General features: G+C 38.0%; 1 protein-coding gene across 1 annotated transcript in view; it reads right to left on the reverse strand.

Moving 5' to 3' along the window:
- Positions 1–1,541: 1,541 nt before the first annotated feature.
- LOC135213632 (thioredoxin-related transmembrane protein 1-like) overlaps positions 1,542–12,984 on the reverse strand; it is a 108,568-nt gene continuing 97,125 nt past the window's right edge. Inside the window, exons 5-6 of the mRNA XM_064247662.1 lie at positions 8,910–8,990; positions 1,542–4,211 (exon numbers count right to left, since the gene is read on the reverse strand). Coding sequence (XP_064103732.1) covers positions 3,933–4,211; positions 8,910–8,990 — 360 coding nt within the window. The 3' untranslated portion in view covers positions 1,542–3,932. The remainder of the gene's footprint in view (positions 4,212–8,909; positions 8,991–12,984) is intronic.

Below are 12,984 nucleotides of genomic sequence, written 5' to 3' on the forward strand. Positions count from 1 at the left end.
TTGCACTAAAATGTAAAAATAAAAAAAAAATGCACTAAAATGTACAACAGAAAGCAGGAATAGATATAAAGCAAAAGGGTAAATACAGTGGGTGCTGCCAGAGGCAAACAGGACACTGGAAACACCCTATTAGTAATGCCTACATTGCACCACATGAGGTGAACTGACAGCTCAAGGTTGGGAAAATAAGTTCTGTACTTTCCTAACCTTGGCTACTTGTGCAAGTGCAGCTTGACAGGCAGTTTCAGTCATGCAGGGTCTTATTGATGTACGTATCTCTTATGGTGTCATTCCGTTGTCACATCTAATATGAATCTTCCAAATGCATATGCATATATAAGAGGGTACTTTAAACAAGTCTTACAATTTCTTCAAGGTATTTTTCAAGAAAGAAACAGCCCTGACGCATCAGTTACCTTCCAAGACCACATGGATCCATTATACAGGCAGTTCCCAGGTTACAACGGGTTCGGCTTACGACGTTCTGAGGTTAAGGCGCTTTTCAATTATATTCATCAGAAATTATTTCCAGGGTTACGACACGTTCCAGGGTTACGACGCCTACAATGCTCATCTGACAGAAGAAATATGACACCAAAAATGCAAAATAATCAATATTTGAAGGTTTTTTTTGATGAAAAATGCAATAAGAATGCAGTTTACATAGTTTTGAATGCAACCCAAGCATTAAAAGTAAGGTTTTTTTTTTAGCATTTTTGACGATGTTCCGGCTTACGACGATTTTCGGCTTACGACGCGTCTCAAGAACGGAACCCCCGTCGTAACTCGGGGACTGCCTGTACTTTATAGGAAATCAAGGCTAGTTTACACTGATCACATGAAATTGTTTAAATATTAGGGATGTCTTCTTTCCATCAACACAAAAGTGGAAAGTCATTAGTCAAAATGGCATCTTTCTATAATTAAAGGTTGGCCCAAAATTATTGTTCCTTAATGCAGGATGAAAACTAACACCCAAAGTTGGGAAATGGGCAGCTATACATATATACATAATAAACAGCTATTACACCATAAAAAAGAACCAAATGAAATACCAGAAAAATTCAAAGTATGACAAACGGTTGAGAAAGGGGATTTGAACATTATGTATAATAGGTCAAATAAGTGCTTTGACAGCAATTTCCATGGAGTTACAATAGAAGAAACTGATTAATGAAATTTAGGGTATTAAGCCAAGCATAAGCAATTCCAGCTGTTTGGTACTTTTAAAGACAATGAAAAGGGGCTAAAATGTGGATGAAGCTAGAGCTTCAAGCAACATTGCCAACATGCTCTTGCTTTACCTACAGTACACTAGTGAAATTTATCGACTGCACTAAACCCACAAAGAGAAAAGAGAATACACTGATCTGTCAATGTAAATATCCAAGAAAATATCTATCTTATGACTGACACTGATGGTGAGGGGTCAGTGGAAGCTGGGCCTATAGTTCTGGGACCATAGGTAACTTGAGAATAAATTTCATACACAATTTTTTGTAGTTACTATATATAAGGAGGAGGAATTGTCAAAGCACTCCTATAAAATGTTTTTATTTATAAAATAATTATGCACACAGAATCATACAAAGCATGTACTAGAATAATAGCATACTGCTTGGGTACAGTTCACGTACAGTAATATGAATGCAGGTGAGAAAGAGAACCACATCACTACAGTATTACAACTTTATGGTTATTCAGTAATGCCATAATGATGAACAGGGACAAAGAAAATTCATGGCTTGAAAATGACATAAAAATTTCTTATATACCTAAAAGGTAAATTAGAAACAAATTCTCCAAGACGTAAGAGAGCACCAAACACTGTATCTTGAATTTCATGTAATGACCTTTCTTCCCAAGCACATTTTAACAAATAATTTATTTTGTCACTACACCTAGTGATGAAAATATCATACAAATTCAACAGCTATTCTTTTGCCAGGCACAGCTGACCCAAGTCATGTTTCTTTGTCAAAAATCAGTATAAACTGAACAGACACTCCCATATCACTGCTATATCTAATGGAAGATAGAACCCTTAACAGAAGAGATGGTAATTTTGAAACTGCATCCATGCACTTGACACAGTACTTACTAAAAAAAAAAAAAAAAAAATACCCAAGATAAAATCTCCTTTTGACTTTACAACTCACAAGTGAGTTTGGTAAATGAAATGAATAAATATTCTACAGCCAAATCAAATGAGTGAGAAAACTCGAACAACCCAGAAGATTTGGGTTGCTCATAAAGCTGAACCCAATTTGCAGTTCTGATAACATAAGGTGTCTAGAAATGTGTAGAAGAGATGCATAAAATTGGTATCCCTTACATTAAATTATTTCTCTTGACACACTGTGGAGTATCACAGAAAAACTATTGTTTACAGAGGTAAATGTCGGTCTCAATACCCAAAACAAACAACTCAAATAGTCCTTGTATGAGAATGTATACTTTATGTACAAAGGTGGTTTTAGCCATCAGTTAAACCAGTAGCAAACGGTTGATTTCTCTTAAAGATAAATGCTATGAAAATACATCGGCAATTGTGTAAATTTAAATAAAGATAAAAAATTAAAATGAGATCAGCTATAAAAGAAAGGTAGTTTATTAATGTTGTGGGATATCAATTTTGAGTCTGTAAACACATTAAAATCATAAGGAATTAACATTTCCAAAAAAATTGTAAAAACTGATATGGACAGAAATGTCTCAAACCATTTTGTTCTAATTTGAATTAGTAGCTTTGTTACATACATGTTCAACACTGAATTATTATCACAATGTTATTTAAGAGCTCCACATACTAAACATTCAGTGAGCAAAACTGGTGTGAGGTGCTTAATGCTTATAATGTGATTAAGGTTTTCCATTCTACTTCTGTCTACTGAGTTGATACATTCCAATAAAACTGACTGCACAACAATAACTGGCATCAGAAATACATCATAATCGTTTGATTTTTTCCATTTTAATGATCAAGCTATTCTTGCCAACAACTGAGAGGGAGTACAAAAAATAGACATATTATTTGCATTCAAATAGCTACCTTTGCATCAGGGCATTCCCCACACCCTTATTCCAAATATATATTATATACTATATAAAAAAAATTCAAAGTTGGAATAACTGTAGATTTCCATTTTCACACAATTACCTAGTCATCTACCATCACTGAATGTTTAATGAATTGTTAATAGCAAAAATATAATGGAATATGCACAATGAAATTATCTCAACATTAAGATTTAACAAGATTAAGCTTAATTAAAGATATACACAAACATACATCCCATACTAGTTCCATCAAACTAAACTGTTGGGGCATATGACCATAGTAGTAAAGATTGTTAAAGCAAAAAGCGTCACAATTCTGATAAGAGAATACTTTAGGAAACTAATGTATACTGTGTAGTGGTGCCACATATGAAAAAGATATAGAAAAGAGCTATTATAGCCTAGATAAAATGAAAGCCCTGGTCAGTGGAAAAATACACAGAGGAGGAAAATTCTGAAACATAGGCAAAGTTGCACCTTGAACCCCTTTCTAAATGCTGAGGTAAGCTATCTTTCATCATCATGTAGTTTCTTGAAGCTGAACAACTCATATATATATATATATACTATATACATACGGTCAGTTTAATTCTTTGGCAAAACTTCTTTAGGTATAAAATATTCTTAACATTTCTCTCACCAGTTAGCAACATTAAGAGGCAACAAAGAAAAACGATTCCTCATAGTCCTATTTATAATGGTTTGATGCTAGATGAATACTCGATCCTAATTTTATGTATATCTTGAGCTTTTATCAAACCAGTCAGTTATAGAAACTTCAACTGTAACTAGATACATTATGACCAACACACACCTTCAGCCCAGCAACTGATAAATATCTAAATTGATATCTAGTAACACAGATGAGGGTGCTAATCTTTCCTTGGACGGCGCCGGCGTACTTCTGGCGAGCTCTTGGATTCCACATCATCTTCAGCTTGAGAATCATTTTCTTCTCCTTGAGAACTCTGTCCTTTATCCTCTCCTTCACTCACCATTTTCTCTTCCTCATTTTCATCCTCTTCCTCCTCTTCTGCACCATCATTTCTGTCCTCACCTGTATCTTTCATTGAATCTTTGCCATTTGATGAAATCGCTTCCTCAACATTCAACTTCATTTTATCCTGAATATCTTCCACCAAATCTTCATCCTGTTAACAGAGACAATTTCATGAAATTACCTTTTGTTCAAGTCCATATACAGAAGTCTTCACTTAAACATATGGGTACATCCCTAGGGATCTCCATTTTTTCCCTTTCCTGAGACTTACTCAATCTGAAGAAAATTAAATACAATATTACTAGTGCTGCCTATGCTTTCTTTTACTTTGTAATTTTATTATGAGGAAAAGAAACACATATCATGGTTAACCCCTTTAATATTGGTGGCGTGGATACTCTGTATATAAAATTTGAAGTGACTTTTCTACCTACTCACCCTATTATCAAAATTTATTTCCATAATGAGATTTAAATACATGTAATCCTTAAAGCTGTAACTGGACTTAGCAGATCTCAGTCTTTGATGTCTATGAAAGCAGTTCACTAAGGCACTGTCACAAATCTGGAGCGGGCTTTGTTCTTGACGTTAAAAGCAAAGCACAACACTCCAACAAAAGACCAACAAACTGAGAAAGGTTCCCCAAATTCAAAATCTTCTTCCAGGGGAGGGGTTAGGGCAATTACAGGTGACAACCCACAAAGAACTTGTGATCCAAAACAGGGAAATGCAGTCTAAAGTGAGTTGACACAAGTTGGCTGAGCAAAAGAAAACATGCCAATAAGTGCCAAAGAAAACATGACATTTTTATAAAAAAAATAACTTTTTACATACACTTACCAAGTAATTACATAGCTATAGTTTCTAACTAGTACAGCAGCTAAAATTTGTAATTCCTGTCAGCGTTTTTGTTTTTGGTTTAGGTTAACTAGCCTGGCCACTTTTGGGAAAGAGAGAAATAACTAGGCAAAGCCTTTCAATTTGCTTGTGCCTTAAGTCCACGTGAGGGGAGGTGGGTGGGCTCCCATTCTGTAATTACTTGCTAAATATATATAAAGTTCTTTTATTACAGTCGACCTGCCCTATTTGCGGACTCGCTTTTTCGCTGTATTTTTCACTGAGAAATATTCACAAATTACTGTATTTCCATATAATTTTTGTGACTAATGCACTTTTTGTGAAAAAAATACTAAAATACTCTGGTATAATAATTTTTAGTTTTTTTTGTGCGTGTATTTACAACTAAAATAGGCAGTTATAAGAATTTTTAGAGGGGTTTTTCACAGAGAGAGAGAGAGAGAGAGAGAGATAAAAGAAAAAAGGAGGGTGGAAAGCCCTCGCTCCAACATCCTTATATCGCTTCTTGCTATGCATGGCCGACCCGTAATCAAATCCGATATGATCAGCCAATCTAGAGTTACTTCTCTTCATTTTTACTGACATTATCTGGGGTTACTTCCCCTCTGTTTTTTACTAGCACTAGGACCAACCAGCTTGAGAATCACTGGTCCCTTGTTGCAGAACAGAACTGTTCAGAGACATTTGTTTCTGGCATCTTTTTACAATTTGCCCAAAGGGGAATACAGCATTATCATTAAACATGTTGGAGACATGGATTACAACATTTGTTATGATGGTAATTCTCCACAAAAACTTTTACAGTGCTCCACTTTGCAAACATGTTCTTAATCACTGAAGTAGGCACATTATGTATGCCCATTTGCTTTCTAAATTTTTTAAACCAGCTGGCAGTTGGAACTTTCTTTGGCTCCATAATGGTTTATTTAGCAGTTGCTCTTAAATAAAAAAAAGCACAAAAAACAGCAAACACAAAAGCAGAATGGGGCCTAGTCATGCGATCGGAAGGAGCGTTTCCAAGTATAAGAAACCAGAGACAAAATTCTGTTGGAAGAAGTCTACGAAAACCGAGGTTCCAATGTACTCGCGTCTGACATTGTCACTGACGGTAACAAGTCAAAGTCAAAATCTTGCTAGTATGGTCCAAATAGTGAGAAAATTCTGGTCTTTAAAGAAAAACATATCACTGATGTAGAAAACCTACCAAAATGAAAACAATACTTCACCCATTTGTCTTAAACGAACAACCAGTAAATGAAAAATGAACTCCAAAACCAGCTGAGAGCTAACAATCATTCTCATCAACCAGCAGAAACAAATTAAAAGGCTTTGCCTAGTTGTTCCTCTCTCTCAAAGTGGGCAGAGTTAGTTGCCTACACCAAAACCAAAGGATCGCTACCACAAATTCCAAATTGAGGCTGCCGTACTAATTAGAAACTACAGCAGTGTAATTACTTGGTAAGTTACATTTATAAAAAAGAATGTTGGGATGATGGGGGGAAGAGGAGCAACAGTTGACACTCCCACCTCATCTGAAAGCAACTCAACAGACTTGAGAGCATTCCCATCACATCCTTAGAAAGCTAGGCAATGCAAGAAAACATTAATAGAAGCAGAAGTAAGAAATTTGCTGTTAGCCAAAGAAACAGCACGTGCAAATTGAACATGTGCATTTGAAGGGAGAAGGAGGAACAGCAAAGAGGATTTAAAATGAATAAATCTAGAAGAAATTGGTTTAACAATCAATAGAGTCAAGGTAACAACAAAGCAAGTACAACTCGCTCAAGACTTATCAATATCACAGTCCATGCCTATATAATTGTTCCTATCAATGCCTACAATCTCATACTGGATGCTGATGACAGTAGAAGTCGAATACGTTGCAAAGATTTAACGTTTATCAAAATGATCTTTTGGCCAACACATAAACGAGATATGACAAATTTTCTAAGATAATTTATATTTTTCATAGCTACAAACCTGAGGTCTTAACAATAGAATCATTTCTAGCGCCAGTTAAATCGCAGATGAAAGCAAGGAATCCTGTGAGTTCTGGCAATGCGTGCATATATCGGGTGTAGAGTGGTCAAGGACCACGCATCTACACCACTGCATCACTCTTTTCTTAACTGCCTGTACTCAGAATTTGTTACTGATTTTAGTTCTTATCTGTTATGATACTGTGTGAGCGGTAAGTATAATTCTACAAGACAAAATTATTTGAAAGGAAAACGTTTGACTTAGTAAAATTTACATGGGTCTTGGAAAAGAGGCCCTACACAGGGTTGTAAATATTTACTTTCAACTTCCCATGGTAGGTAGATAAACATTTTTTTTTTCTTACACCAATGTTTTTTTTTCTAATTGGGCAACCTTAAAGTTTGCCCAGTCTGGGGGTGTGCTTAATATATATTATACTATTCAGCCTGTCCTTTAACCCTTAATGGATGGATTGCTCCTGGGGAGTAGTAATTACAGGTTTGGGGTGGTGGGCAAATTGATCATGTAGATGAACAATATTACGCACCATTGATATGGATGGAATCGGGTGGGAAAGAGGTGCATAAATTCACTAATGGCAACTTTTACAATGGTTAATATAACGAGTCTGAGCATCTCAGGGCATCAGTTCTGCTTCTGACTTGAAGGGAGAATGTACAGCATTGTTGTCTCACATATCTTTATTGTAAATTTGCTCATGAATATACCAAGAGGTTGCTGTTGGGTTTTGTTCTTGTCTTTAACAATAATATATGAGTTGTAAATGTTATTTTGCAAAGAAACATTAAAAAAACATGTACAAATAAAACTAAGTTACTGAATCTTCGTGATTGGTAAATCTACGTAAATATTTTTCGACAAATATGACAAGAATTTATTACTGATTTTATTTCTTATCTGTTTTGATATTGTGAGCTATAATTATAATTTTACAAAATAAAATCAAATTATTTATTAGAAAAAACATACATAAGTTGGTAACATTTATGATTATCTTGCAAAAGAGGCCCTACGAGGGGTTGTAAATAAGCCATTTTCAACTTCTCGTGGAAGGTAGGGAATATTTCTTAGAATTTTTTTTCACCATGTGCATTTCCATATCTTCCTCTTTCCTTTGATTTTTTTTTCATAAACTTGCCGACCCCAAAGTTTTGCTGGCATGGAGTGCTGCATATTTATTTATTATCCCGGCTCCTAAGGGTTAAGGGTTAATGGTAATCTATTAAGCTAACTTTTACATGAAATTAAAGTGCTTCGGGAGCATAATTTGGGTCATATTTATCGTTTAAACTTTGGAAATAAGCATTTATGAGCATTTTAGTGACTTGTACACATTCACAATTCCTCCTGATCTGCGACAGGTTCTGGACTTAACTCCTAACCAATATTCAGGGTATTACTGTACCGTAGTCGAAAGTAAGTATATTTGAATACATGTAGTAGTAAGGATAGAGCTGGTCGTGATTACTTAACTGGTAGCCTGTATATAAATCACTAACCTGTGACGCTGCTTTGATAAGATATAAATACTGGACCAAAGACACAAGTTTGGGTTAACACTGAATAATGGAGTGAGAACAATGACAGGAATGTTATAGCCATATACTGGCCATTTTGTCCAGTAGTGAGTTTTTCCAGGAACTGAAAGTTAACAACCGGGATGAACTGTAATGAATGAATAATTTTATTATGCATCATGTAGTGAATAAATGCATTGGTCAGTCAAGATATAATTGTCTGATTTACTCCCCTAACCTGTTGACATGATCTATTGCTCTTGCTGTACACCTCTTAAACATACATAAGTTGTCTCTGAGAGAGAGAGAGAGAGAGAGAGAGAGAGAGAGAGAGAGAGAGAGAGAGGAGAGAGAGAGAGAGAGAGAGAGAGAGAGAGAGAGAGAGAGAGAGAGAGAGAGAGAGAGACTTCATTATCCAATTACTAAACCAATCAAACTAAGAATACTAAGCATAAATAAGAGGTGAAACTTACATCATCCTTAAGGTCAGGTGCAGGGGGGTATGATCCTGGAGCTTTAGGAGGGAACATGAAATCAATAATGCACACCAAGATCTGAAAATAAAATAATAGCATATGAACACAGGGTATGGTTTACAAATTAATATTTATAACAATGAAACTCCATTACATACATGCACAGTACAGTATTACATTTATAACAATTGTAACCCCAAAAACCAAAAATGAAAGATTACAAAAAATTGTATTTTCATGAAAAAATTGTATTTTCATGATAAAATTAAGTTCTATATATAATTACCAGGTAATTACATAGCTATACTTTTCTGCTTGTGGGGCAGCTTAAATTTGACATTCATGGTAGCACTACTATCGTTTTTGTTCCCCCCCCACTATCGGGGAACAATACAACAAAAGTGAGAAGCTGACTTCTTTTATGTTTTATGTCCATTACAGGGGAGGAGGGAGTCCTCCAATCTGTATTTACTTGTTAAGTATATAAGAAACTTAATTTTATCATCAAAAATTATATTTTTATTAAAAAATTAAGTTTTGTAAATATACTTCAGAAGGAGAGAGAGGATACTTCCTTCGAAAAGACCACATGCCTTTCTTAGCCTCAAGTATGCCGTCAATGCAATGGGAAAGGAGACAAAAGGTGGGGTCTCTAAAAACAGGATGTAGCAGCTGACAATCCATGGCTCTGTCTTCTGTGAGCCCACTTCTCCCAGAACGTGAGGAGCCTCTCACTGGGGCACAAAAGACTTCTGGCTCACTTCTAATGTTGGGGCTTGGAGGCGGAATGTTTCTTGAGGGACTTTGACTGGAAGCACAGGTTAGAGCGAGGTCTAGGATGAGACTGGGGTCTCTGCCTGCTAAAGCGGTACTGGTGGAGTGGAGAGACGAACTTCGGACTTGGGACGCTAAGACTGCGTCAGAAAATCCTGGGTAGACTACTTCTGCAGTTCTGAAGTAATCTGCTCTACCATAGCCTGCAGGAAGAGTTGGGATCAGGGGCGCAAAAAGCAAGACTGACTTCTGTGGGGGCGTAACCCCTCGCGAAACCAACAAACACCAAAGGTCCCTCTTCTTCAGGAGCCTGAAGGCAAAGAGAGACAAGTTCTCCAGAACCGTCTCGAACAGCTTTACCTGCACATGAAAGCACCCTCAGAAGATTTGCAGAAAGGGAGTCAGCTAACCCTGTGGCATTCTCAATCTTAGGGAAAGCTCCCACTGTCCAGTCCACCTTGAACAAACTCTTTATGAAGTGGTCTAACTCTGCAAGAGAAGAAAGCTCTGGCCAAGGTCAAGGCTGAGTGACGTGAAGAGTTGATGAGGCCAGAGAAGTCCCCTTGGGAGAAGCAACTCCCAGGGAGGGGGCTTCTCTGGTCTCCAAGGCCTTTAGGTCCTCGATGAGGTGCGAGGGAGGGTGTGCGAATGTCACCTTCCCTTGCTCTCTCTTCATCGAGAGCCAATCTTTGACCACTTTCAAAGCTTTCCTGGAATAGGTAGAAAGAACCATATTAGGCAGGAGAGAGAGTTCGAGCTGAGTCTTCAACATCAGGAACAAGGAAACAGGATACGGAGTAGATGGTGTGAAAAAAAAAACAGATAACTCTCCAGGAGAAAACTAAGCTGAGACTTGTAAGTCGTCAGTTGTGCAGAGTCTTGATCTGTATCCTCTTCATCCTCCGAAGAAACCAATGATGGGTCATCAGCCGTCTTGGTGGAATCTCCTGCAGGAGGAGCTTTCCTGTTATACCTTAGGATCTCTGCGAGCTGATTCTTAGCATTGCAAGAGAGGGGTCGTCTGATTCAAATCGCAGCAGGCATAGGTGGGTTGAACAGGGGCAGGAGCAGGAAGCACGGGAGCCGAGAGCTGATGTGCGGGAGCCAGTGGTGGGGGCATGGTCACAGGAGATGGGAGAAGGAAACTGCGTAGGAACAAATACTACAGGATCTACCCCATAAACTACATGAAAGAAGGGTGAGGTCAGAGTTGTCCTCCTGCTGCTTGACTGGCAGAGGAGACTCATGAGTCGAATCACACATACTATACCTTTTCAATGGCCTAAAAGAATTCATGTAGCGTTTACGACACCCATGATTGGACTCTGAATCTGAACTTGAAGATAAACTTTGCACATCCACTGAATCTGAACTTTGAAGATAAATGGTACAAATTCACTGAGATGCCTTTCCAACGGCAGTCGGTCACATCCTGGGATTTCACAACAGGATCGACAGGGGGCAGCAACCCTTGGACAAACCCCATTGGCCTCCCTTGGACCGTTGGTATATCTTCTCCCTGATGCTGGGGAGCAGGACAGTGACCTTCGTCTAAGAGAACCGACGGGATGGGAAACTACCTCCTCCACTAACACTACACGGCACTTTATCACACCACACTTTATCCATTTTGTCCATAAGGACTCGAAGAGAAGCCCCCAACTCAAACAGAACTTACTACTTACTACTAGGTTAAACTTCTTATCAAACTTACTGTTAATCCTAGACTCTAGACTGGCCATTGCATCAGGTTCAGAAGCATGGGACCCAAGCACAGGAGTAGGAGGGGAGAGCGAAGGAGGGCTGAGGATAGGAGAAAAGTTATTACTAGGAGTTGAAGAAAGCACAGGACAGGAGTCTGCCTTAGGTCTAGGGGAAGAATCCCCACTCATAGAGACCCTACTTTTGGCCTGAGTGGCCACCTTCCTAATCCTGTTCTTCTCTACCTTATTTAAGTGAGTTTCCAACAGCTTCCACCTACTTTTGTCCCAGTCCCTACAATCATCACAGATAAGATCTTTTGTACACACCTGTCCCCTACACTTGTTGCAGTGTGCATCATAGCAAAATTTGGTCAACCGCATTTTGCAACCGTCGCTACAATAGCAAAGGCTGGAAGCGCTAGCATCAGACATACTAAATAACTAAAGCTAATTGTGAGATGCTAAAGAGGCAAATCAAACCAAGCCAAAGACAACCGTTGAAAAAGATAACCAAAGAGGGTACATCACAGACTTCAGCAAAAACCAGCGAACATGAATTCAGGAGCAAGCAAGACGACATGCTGTTGACTGTGCGGCATAAATAAGAATGACATCGTTGGCTTTGGTCGCTCACTAGCCCCCCTGTTGCAGTGGGCGGGGTCTGTCACTCCTGCATTGCAACAGTCACTTGTTGGCAAATTTTTTAATCTAGGATGCCTTGCGAGCATAACTGTTAGCTAAGTAATTACTTGGTAAGTTACTTATATAAAATACCAATTTTATATAAGGAACTTATTAAGTAATTACATAGCCAAGTCCCACACCGAAAGGAGGTGGCTATATGGACATATTCTGTTTCAAAAAAGTCAGATATGAAGATGAATTTGAAACATAAAATCTGTTAGCATTGGTAAAATGTTTGTTGTTTGCTTACCTGGTCTTACCATTTAAGACAGATACAGCAGGTAATTACTATCTCTGGTCGGTGCTCTTCTTGAGCTGACTTAAAGAAAATGCCACAAGTAGTCTCTACTTTATAGCTGGAGCTTTGGAGTAAAGGAATATTCTGAATACCTGCAAAGCATAAGATTAGGTGTCCTTGCCCTGGGTGCAGTACCAAAGGACAAAAAGATCAGACAATGCTGTCACCTACACTGTAAAAAAATTAAAAACCAACACCCTACCAATAATGACTGGTGGATACTCAAGTACATAGTAGCCCTAGGCTCAGCATAAAACTCTACACCCTAATTTCAAGGCGTAGAGGTTAAACAAAAAGCACTTCCTATGCTCCTTCCCCCAATACTACCATGCCAGCTACTGATAACGAAACCAAGGTACTGCGATTCTCAAAAACTGCCTCTAATTCTTTCAAACAGTGAGTCGCAAAACTGAAATTACACTTCCCCTAAGCAGATTGAAGAATAGCTGAAAGTGACATACATTACACATATCATGCCTGAATGCATATGAGGTGGCAACCGCTCTGATCTCATGTGCCCTCACCTTAGAGGTAGGTAGTATGTCTTCCTGGATCTGTGAGTGCACCTCAGAAATAAGGTTTCACAGAAAAAATGACATTGCATTCTCTGACA

This window comes from Macrobrachium nipponense, chromosome 43 (assembly GCF_015104395.2).
Source record: "Macrobrachium nipponense isolate FS-2020 chromosome 43, ASM1510439v2, whole genome shotgun sequence".
Taxonomy (NCBI): domain Eukaryota; kingdom Metazoa; phylum Arthropoda; class Malacostraca; order Decapoda; family Palaemonidae; genus Macrobrachium; species Macrobrachium nipponense.